The sequence below is a fragment of the Gobio gobio genome (assembly GCF_949357685.1).
Source record: "Gobio gobio genome assembly, chromosome: 21".
In the NCBI taxonomy this organism is placed as follows: Eukaryota; Metazoa; Chordata; class Actinopteri; order Cypriniformes; family Gobionidae; genus Gobio; species Gobio gobio.
In genome coordinates this window covers 27,352,738-27,362,454 of record NC_137117.1, presented here as the reverse complement: position 1 = coordinate 27,362,454, position 9,717 = coordinate 27,352,738, and the positions used below count along the sequence as shown (strand labels likewise).

Sequence of the window (9,717 nt, the reverse complement as noted above, 5' to 3'; positions counted from 1 at the left end):
GACTTAATTTTATCATTGACCTAACTTGGGTTACTTACTTAAATATATTAGGTCAAAGAAATTTCTGAATTTCAGACAAAAGCCTTCCAAAGACATTAATACATGGTTAAATAACTTGCTGAAACTGAGTGATAATTCAAATAATATTTGTGTTAATCAGTTTATTAGATATGCAATGTTGAGAAAATCAATTGACTGCAATTGTGAGAATAACATGTAATCATGTAATCAATAAAAAAGTAACTGTAGTCTGAAGATGAGTATTTTGAAATGTAATATAATCTAAAATTTGAGAAATGTACCAAAGCGACTGAGAAAAACTGTAATGTTAGTTAATAAAAATACAGTCATTCATTGTTTGTTCATGTTACTGTACAGTGCATTAACTAATCTTAACAAATACAACTTTTGATTTTAATAATGTTTTAGTAAATTTAGGTTAATAAATGCTGTAGAAGTATATTTCATTCTTAACATGATTAACTAAAGTAGTTAACTAATGTTAACTTATGAAATCGTATTGTAGAGTGTAACCACTGTGCCTTTAAGTTGAATTGTATGCAGAAACATTATTTTTGCTAACTTACATTATCTGTCAGAAAAGTGCATAGTTTCCTCATGTTTTCTATTTAATGCCTGCCATCAAGTGAAACCACCAGTTTGCCTGCACAGTCCAACCTTTCTGCTCACAAAGTGCAATCTGCTGCAGGAAGTGATTGCGAGCCTCTTCCTCCCCTTGATCCTGTTGCAGTGCAGTACGTAGGTAGCGCATGTCCTGTGACATGCTGAGCTCAGGAATTCCCGTGAGGAGCATTAGAGAGAAGAGCGTGACAAAAAGGCGAGACTGGGCCCGGAGGGACAGATAGGCATTGATACAGGTGTCCTAGAGAAAGAACAGATACTTGAGGCTGTAGCATTTTGTTGGCTTGTTCAAATCATGTGTCTGTGTGATTGAACATATACATTTCTTTTTTTTTTTTTACTACTAGTTACTCTGTCACTATAATCCAAATAGAACAGGGTCTAGTTTCTAATAGCTTAAAACAGACAGACATGAGAAACAAATCCTTCTCGGATTTTGGTGCTACCTGTAAGCAGTGTTATTTTAGTGTTATTTATAATGTCAATTAATTTTAGCTTAAGTTTTAGTAGTTTTTTGCTATATGCTTTTTGTCATTTAAAAAAAAAAATCTTTATAGCTTTACTTTTTTACCTGAATATAATTTATTTCACTTAGATGGCGAAGTAGCATTTCCAATTTTTGTTTAGGTTTTATATATTTATGTTAATAATATTTGTAATTCATCATATTTCAGCTTTATCTGTGCCGAAAACAGTTTTTAATAGTTTTAGTTAACAATAACAACATTGTTGCAAGGCATTGTAAAACTGAGAAGATGTTGAAAGCGCAGAAGAACATACCATAAATCTCTTGAAGTAAAGGCTGGGACGGCCTTTCACCCTGCCCATAACATACAGGAAGTCAGGGGTCAGGACAAAGGGCACTCTTTCTCTGTTCACCCCCATGAAGCTCTTAGTGTTTCCCAAGATATGGCCGAAATCAATATGGAACAAGTTGCCTGAGAAGAACAGAATAATTCATATTTGTTAGATGCTCTGGTGAATCATTCATTAGTAACACACCAGTACATCTATTCATTCCCATGTTCTGTGCTATTGAAACCGCTCAAAAAATATTTTCATGATACTCTGGGCATTTTAGATGGGTGGCAGAAGTCAAATATGTGGCATGAATCGTAGTAACCTAGCCTGGATGCCAGCCGAACTTAGCCCCGCCCACAACATTTTAACTTGGGCAGTTCGGTCTGGACTTGATCCGTAGAGAATTAATTATGCCCGAACAGAAACTGTTCGGACCAATTTAATTGTCAGGGCGGGCTTTAGACGATGATGGACAGATGATAAACAGTAACGTAATAATCCACGTCATCAAAGGCGCTTGGGTTGAGTTTGTTCTAATCCTAAATGAAGAACTTGTTCGTATATGCATTCACCTTTACTATTTCTCTCAGAAATGGTGATCGTGTTGGTAAGTACTCTGTGTATCCTTAAATTCTTTTTTTACAACACCGGCAAAGATCGTTTACACTCATCTTTTTCTTCTAACGTTAGGCTACTTATTCCAGTGCGTGCAGACAGGGTTGCCAAGTTTTTACAACAAAACCCGCCCAATTGCTAACGTTACTCAAAACTAGCCAAAAACAAGCCCAATAGCGTGCCGGGGGGGGGTTCTCAGAAGAAAAAAAAGGCATTTGGGGGGTAAAATATGTGTTATTTTGGCAGGGCTGCCTGCTAACATTCGCATTCCTGTGTCTGTATATCACATAATTGGGGTCGCTTCAACCCGCGGACTTGGCAACACAGTGCAGTTGAGTTCTGTTGACATTTGACAACTAACGTTATGCGTCGCTCCGTTGCTCTGATTGGTTGTAGGTCTATCCAATTGAGGTCTTTCCTGGTTCGGTTGAAACACGCCCCATAATCACAGCCCAACGGAGCAGTATCAGACTCAAATTCTGACTAGAATTGAGTATGACGACGTCAGGCTAGTAGTAACCAGCTGTAACGAAATCATGACTGTAGTATTTAATAGATCATTTTCTTTCAATATGTTTACATCATGCAAAATGGCTTTTTTTATTATTAACATGTTCTTTTACCTTGATCGGTGATCATAATGTTGTCGTTGTGGCGATCACCTATACCCAGCACATATGTGGCCACACAGTAGCCGGCACACGAGTTCACAAACTTCTCCATAGCTTGAAAGTGCTGTTTCACCAAAGTTCAAGACATAAGGAAGAGAATCATCAGATACCTGCTTATCAGACTGTAGAGACATCTCATAAATCCTAAATCAGATCTGATGGAATGCTGTTGACTGTGAGAGGGCGGCTATGCCTATGAGATTAGTGTATAGTGTATTAGTACACTACATCTGCTTACTTTTTCCTGGAATGGGCACTTCCTCTGGAGCCAGTCATACAAGGCATTGTTTTTGAAAGCTCCCGCCATACCTCCCTGACTCTTCTGAACTGAGGCAATAGTGATCGCATCTCGCACAATCTCAATCATTCCTGTGTCAAAGACAGACATACAGCTACTTGATCAGTTTGTTGGACTGTAGGCTTTTGTGTACAACTCAATTCGACAGAATCAATTATCCCTGATTGCTGTGTCAAAATAGTATTTTCTTAATTATGTTTTTGCATTGCTTTGCTGTCAATGTTTACTGAGTGCTCTCAGTGACTGCGGACATTACTGCTGTTATAAGAACAAGAGTGAGACCTATGTTATATCCTGTTGAAATGCATCCATAGGGCACCAGGTTTAAGTCTAAACCTTTTTCTTGCCAAATTGAGTCCATGACCACAAGAGTCTGAAAAACAAAATTAAAAACCCTTTCATTTCTTAATTTATTCAGTTTTGAGTTGCTAATAAAAATCAGTCATATTTTTGAATAGTTGCTAGTTTACCTGGATGATGAGCATGTCCTGTCGGAGGTCATCTCCATGCTTAAAGATGATGCCGACTGGAGGAAAGGCTGGAGCTTCTGACTGTATGCAGGAGAACTCAAGCCAGAGTGGCTTTTTCTTAGAGGCCATCACCTTACAGTCTTTCAGCTGTGTGAGTTCACCAAAAAATTCTGTCATCATTTACTCACACTCATGTCATTCCAAACCTGTGTGACTTATTTTCTTTTGACAAACACAATTGAAGATATTTTGAATAATGTGTCAGCTGGTTTTATCCAGACTTTTTTCAAAAAATATCTTATTGTGTCATTCATGAGGGTGAATAAATAGTTTGAGAATTAATGAAGGCCTACAAACAGTTTATGTAGGGACCAAGTTTCAGTAAACCAAACCCACAACATAGAGAGGTTTATGTTTGCTCTAAGTTTGTTACATAAAGAAATCTGATAGCATTTTAAAATCCTGTAGTCAATAATTTTATCCCTTAAAAGTCAACTTTGATCACTTTCATCTCTTGAGACTCAGCTGCTTCAGAGAATAGTTAATGATATGCTAAAACCTGCCAGCATGTTGACATGATTGGTTACAAGGTATTTTGTGATGCAACTTTAATATTCAAACATATACTGGAAAATACACTCACCTAAAGGATTGTTAGGAACACCATACTAATACTGTGTTTGACCCCCTTTCGCCTTCAGAACTGCCTTAATTCTATGTGGCATTGATTCAACAAGGTGCTGAAAGCAATCTTTAGAAATGTTGGCCCATATTGATAGGATAGCATCTTGCAGTTGATGGAGATTTGTGGGATGCACACCCAGGGCACAAAGCTCCCGTTCCACCACATCCCAAAGATGCTCTATTGGGTTGAGATCTGGTGACTGTGGGGGCCATTTTAGTACAGTGAACTCATTTTCATGTTCAAGAAACCAATTTGAAATGATTCGAGCTTTGTGACATGGTGCATTATCCTGCTGGAAGTAGCCATTAGAGGATGGGTACATGGTGGTCATAAAGGGATGGACATGGTCAGAAACAATGCTCAGGTAGGCCGTGGCATTTAAACGATGCCCAATTGGCACTAAGGGGCCTAAAATGTGCCAAGAAAACATCCCCCACACCATTACACCACCACCAGCAGCCTGCACAGTGGTAACAAGGCATGATGGATCCATGTTCTCATTCTGTTTACGCCAAATTCTGACTCTACCATCTGAATGTCTCAACAGAAATCGAGACTCATCAGACCAGGCAACATTTTTGTTCCAAATAATCCTTTAGGTGAGTGTATATCTATAGATAAATATGATCAACTCACTATGATACTTCCTGCTCTGACACGAGGATCAAAAGGCACCTGGAAGTCAGTGGGTAAATTGCACTCCTCCAATAACTCCTGCAGCTTCTGAGGAGCTGATACACATATAATATAATGTAGATGAATATATAAAACACAAAACGTACAGAGGGAACAGTTGTTTGAACTTTACCTGTTGATGGAAGGTCTGTCCTATCTGGGTAGAGCACTTTCACTGCTAGAGCCACATCGTGTAGGCAATTGACAACTTGTACTTGACGCTGGAATTCAGTCAGCATTGCCTCTCCACAGCCCAACAGGTATGCCTCCAGGATAACCGCCATACGCTGGCGGAAAAATGGGCATCCTGCCACCTCACTTCGCAAATACCAGAAAAAGAAGTGTCCGATCCGTCTGCTCTGTGTTCCAGGAAATGGCAACAGTAAATGGATTTAACCTTTATCTTTTGACAGGTGCAATATATTATTGGTGAAAATTAAAGAGATGTGAAACATTGTCTACTGAAGTGTGCATAGATGGAAACATATGACTCACTCTTAGTGCTCTTTTGAGAAGGAATCTTGCCAGACAGCTATCATGATATGGCTCGACTTTAAGGGTCTACAGAAAATAGCATGGTTTATTGGAACTCACAGTTGGAGACAAACCCAAGAAAGAGCTCTTAGGAGGGTCATTACTTTGGCAGTAGCATTATTGTATAGGTCAGTATACTTTTATAGCAATTTACCTGAACCAGCTGCAGCAGGTACTTAAGTACCTCATCATTGGATAGGATGTCTAATCTTTGAACTGCCAGTCTTCTGACCTTCATATCTGCAAAATCCACACTCATGAGCTCAAGGGCCACACACAGCTCTATGTCCTCTGGCTCCCAATGACTCAACAGCCAGTGGACATCCTGGACAGCTGTTGGCGTCATCCAGTCGACCTTGCGAAGAAACTGAGGTAAATTTGAGGCATAGTGGACACTTTCTTCTTTTAGCCTCCTGAGGCAATCTGTCTTTGTGGAGGGTGTTGTTGTAGGAGCCTTATTGGATTGGGAGGAGAGTCTGGATTCTCCTGAAAGGTCCAGTGTAGAAGAGCCTGAGATAGGAGATGTACTACTAAAAGAGGAGCTCTTGCCGTGCGGCAGGACGACAGGAAAGCTGTAGCGATCGAGCATAAATGTAATTGCCATTGATTTAGCGACATCAGGGTTAGTGGCGGTAGACAGCTTTTCTGCTTCGTAAGTGAATGCCTCCTCGTCCCATTCTGGGAAAGGCCACATGTGCAGAGAGTGTGGACCTTGGCTAAGAAGGGATCTGTGGTCAATCAACTGGAGGTTTACAAAGTATAGAACTTTCCCTTTTCCCTTCTGGTAATCTGGTACTTTAGAGGAGTTTGACTTTGTGTCCTTCGTTGACGTGCCTTCTGTGGTACCGGCATTAATTGTGAGGCCTAGTTTCGCTCCGTGAGGGATATCCCTGATCAGAATGTCAAATTCTAGCCAGGTGTTCCACAGCACTTCATCTGTAAACTCTTTTCGATTTGAACAAACCGATGACACAATCTTTCTACCATATATTATGGTGGCTTCCACATGAACAAGTGGAGGTACCTTACTTGGTAGTTCTGGGATGTCAAACCCTAAAAGTTTAACCCTGAACTTTCTATCACAGTCCCACATAGAAATCATCACTATGTCCTCTACTTCTTTCCCTTTAAGGGAAAGTTCCTCATGGGAGTATGAGAGACCAGTGAGACTGTCCACTAGCGGCCAGTACTCTCTACCTACTGTGTTATCTGGAAGGGATGAGACAGCAATCACTGAGAGATGAAGCTCCAGTGAGTTTTTAAGGCAGTGCCCGACCCACAAATAGTCTGAGAGCTTAAAGTCTCCACTCAAGAAGTCCTCTCTGCCACACACCTTGAGGACATGATCAACAGACCATCCTTTGAATGACAGGTCCCCCTTTGGCAACGATTCCCAGAAGATCTTCAGAAGATCACTGGGGGTATGTGTCAAGTCAGCTTTAATGGAAATGTTTGAACTATTATAATAAAGAGTCACTGAGAGTTTCCGCTGAAGGTGACCTTGCTGGTCATTTGGGAGCACTATGGAAGTTGTCCATGGTTCAATGGCATAAGCTATAGGATCCCGTTTTTTCAGTTCTTCCCTTCGCGGTGTGGCAAACTTTCTTCGGGTATAGCCTAGCTCACTTAAACGGTTAGTGTCTGAGGAGTCCAAATCATAGCCGATTAGTTCGTTCAGAATGTCCTGGAAACGAATTCTCTCCTCTGAGGCAGTTTTCTGAGCCAAAACATTGACGCAGACAGTTTGAAGACCATCAGTACCCTGAAACCAGGGCACATCCAGAGTTCGCAATACCTGAAAGTCGTCATAAATTTCATAACACTCATCCTCCTTGTGGTACAACAGACTGTATCGTTCTGGGTCCAGAAGTGCAAATGGCTCCGAAAGTCTGTTATTCTCCTGTGCTAGCATACACAGGCGCACACGAAGCTGATGGACGCTGCATTGCGCTGGGAGTTTGATTTGAACAGGTTCCTGGCTGTCCAGTGACAGGAATCCTTCCCTGGTCGGTAACTTACAAATAAATACAAGGCTGTTATCCGAGCAAGATTCCTGTTGCTGGTGTGCATCCCATTTGTTCTCCATGGATGCTGGAATGAAATAGAGTTAGCATGAGCAAAAGTTTTTGCCTTTTCAAAACAGGGAGTGTATTGTGGTACAGAAATTAATTATATCATCCAAGTTGGGATGAGGGGTAAGTTGAACCATTTGTTTAAAAGAAAATAGTGGAGTGGTGCTTGCACTTGTTAAACTCTGTCATGATCCAGGGCAGTTTCTTTAGTTGATTTTAGTGTTTTGCTATGCAATTACTAGGATATTGAGCTAGGAAGTTAAAGGAACCAACACATCTGGATTTCAAAGAGAGTGACTTCTGTAATATGATCACGTATTGTTGCATATTTTCAGACCATAAAATATTTAAAACCATGGCAGAGGTTGTCTTGGTCACACTATTTTACATTCCAACAATGTTGCATGGTAAATACGAGTGTTGCTTCCTCCTTGCATTTCCCCATTTTTGTGAAGCTAAATATTTATGATTGTATGATATATACATGCGATGCACTGTGTATTCTGACACCTTTCTATCAGAACCAGCATTAACTTCTTGAGCTACAGTAACTCGTCTGTTTTAATCGGACCACACGAGCCAGCCTTCACTCCCCACGTGCATCAATGAACCTTGGCCACCCATGACCCTGTCGCCGGTTCGCCACTGTTCCTTACTTTGGGCACTTTTGAGATACTGACCACTGCAGACCGGGAACACCCCACAAGAGCTGCAGTTTTGGAGATGCTCTGACCCAGTCGTCTAGCCATCACAATCACTTAAAATCCGTAAGCTTGCTTCCAACACATCAACTTTGAGGACCAAATGTTCACTTGCTGCCTAATATACCCACTAACAGGTGCCGTGATGAAGATATAATCAGTGTTATTCACTTCACCTGTCTTCATAATGTTATGCCTAATCAGTGTATATACTGTATGTATATGTATACAAAATATATACATTTATTTGTGGGAAAATATTAAAACAAATTCAAACATCATACAGAAAATCAACTTTGCATATATATATGTATGTATATATATATATATATATATATATATATATATATATATATATATATATATATATATATATATATATATATATATATATATATATATATACACACACTGTATATACAATTATTGTGGTACAATTGGGTTGACATGGAAACACTGGACTATGTAAATAGCTGATCATTCCTCCCCCATTTAAACAAAACAAATGAAAAAATATATAATGTACTATTGTCCTTAACCTGTATTTAAATAAAAATTTTAACAGGTACAACTAGTATAGTATTCTTATTATTTATATATTTTGGGTTAAGGAATATGGCTACAAAGGATTTGCAACACACAAACTGGTTCTGCCAGCCACTCAAGAAGAATGTATCAGTCTTGAGCATTGTCCCGTCGAGAGTACAATACTATACAAAATTAGTTTTACATGTTTAAAATACAAACGAAATGTCAACTTATGTTGCGTGATTTTTATGAATCATTAATATTTCACTTACCTCTACAGCCTGTATATCTTTGGTTTCACTTCAGTTTCTGTGGCTTGTGTGAGTGTGTGAGTGTGTGTTCAATTTCCCTTACTGTAATGCATCAATGTGAAGTGACTGACTGACACAACGACTCATTACTTCCTCATTCCTTTGTCTTTGTGCACCTGAGAGGAAGAAAGTTTTAATCACTCCAGACTTGTTTTCTCTTGTTGGTTTCATGTAATTCAGAATGGATTTCCCATGACCAAATTATTTGATGTATAAATAGTTATTTTTATGACCTATACTATCTATCTGTAAACCAAAACTTTTTTTTTGTTTAAGTGTTTGTCAAGGACTCTTATCATTAAAAAAAGGTGGGGTTGGGGGCTTTAAAATGCATCTAAAGAGCTTGAACTGAACAATGACTCTGAAATAGTAAAGACCTGTTACTCTTTTTATCCACTAGAGAGAGCTCAACAATAATAGTAGCCTAGTTGGTGAGCAAGTATATTACAAAGTATTGCATTCTTGCACTACTTGCATTGCAAGCTATTTTTAGTCAAGGTTTCTCTATTTTCTCTCTCCATTAAATGAAAGTGTTAGGTTAAGGTTAGGGTAAGACACTTTTGTTCTTTTTCCTATATATATATGCACGCTTCTGTAATGTGTGCAGGAAGCATTCAGGAAAAAATAATAATAATTATTACATGTTCCAGCAGGTGAAATGAAAAGATTTTCACATTTCTGAAAAAAAAATTGTGGGTGGTTCTTGGAGTGTCT

At 39.2% G+C, this 9,717-nt stretch overlaps 1 protein-coding gene across 2 annotated transcripts; it reads right to left on the bottom strand.

The window, feature by feature from the left end:
• Positions 1 to 9,067, bottom strand: LOC307117405 (phosphatidylinositol 4,5-bisphosphate 3-kinase catalytic subunit gamma isoform). Of its 2 annotated transcripts, XR_013815429.1 has the most exons (12): positions 8,965 to 9,067; positions 5,546 to 7,482; positions 5,353 to 5,418; positions 4,991 to 5,216; positions 4,819 to 4,913; positions 3,498 to 3,644; positions 3,310 to 3,400; positions 2,968 to 3,098; positions 2,682 to 2,793; positions 2,420 to 2,581; positions 1,423 to 1,580; positions 149 to 883 (listed from the first exon to the last, which is right to left on the bottom strand). XR_013815429.1 is itself a non-coding variant. In XM_079802231.1 (11 exons), the coding sequence occupies exons 2-11, from the start codon at positions 7,475 to 7,477 to the stop codon at positions 626 to 628; spliced, it is 3,216 nt and encodes a 1,071-aa protein (XP_079658357.1). In that variant the 5' UTR covers positions 7,478 to 7,482; positions 8,965 to 9,067; the 3' UTR covers positions 1 to 625. The 2 variants fall into 2 exon arrangements, 1 of the variants encoding a protein (XP_079658357.1); XM_079802231.1 differs by lacking the exon at positions 2,420 to 2,581 and having other exon boundaries at positions 1 to 883.
• Between the last annotated feature and the right edge of the window lie 650 nt (positions 9,068 to 9,717).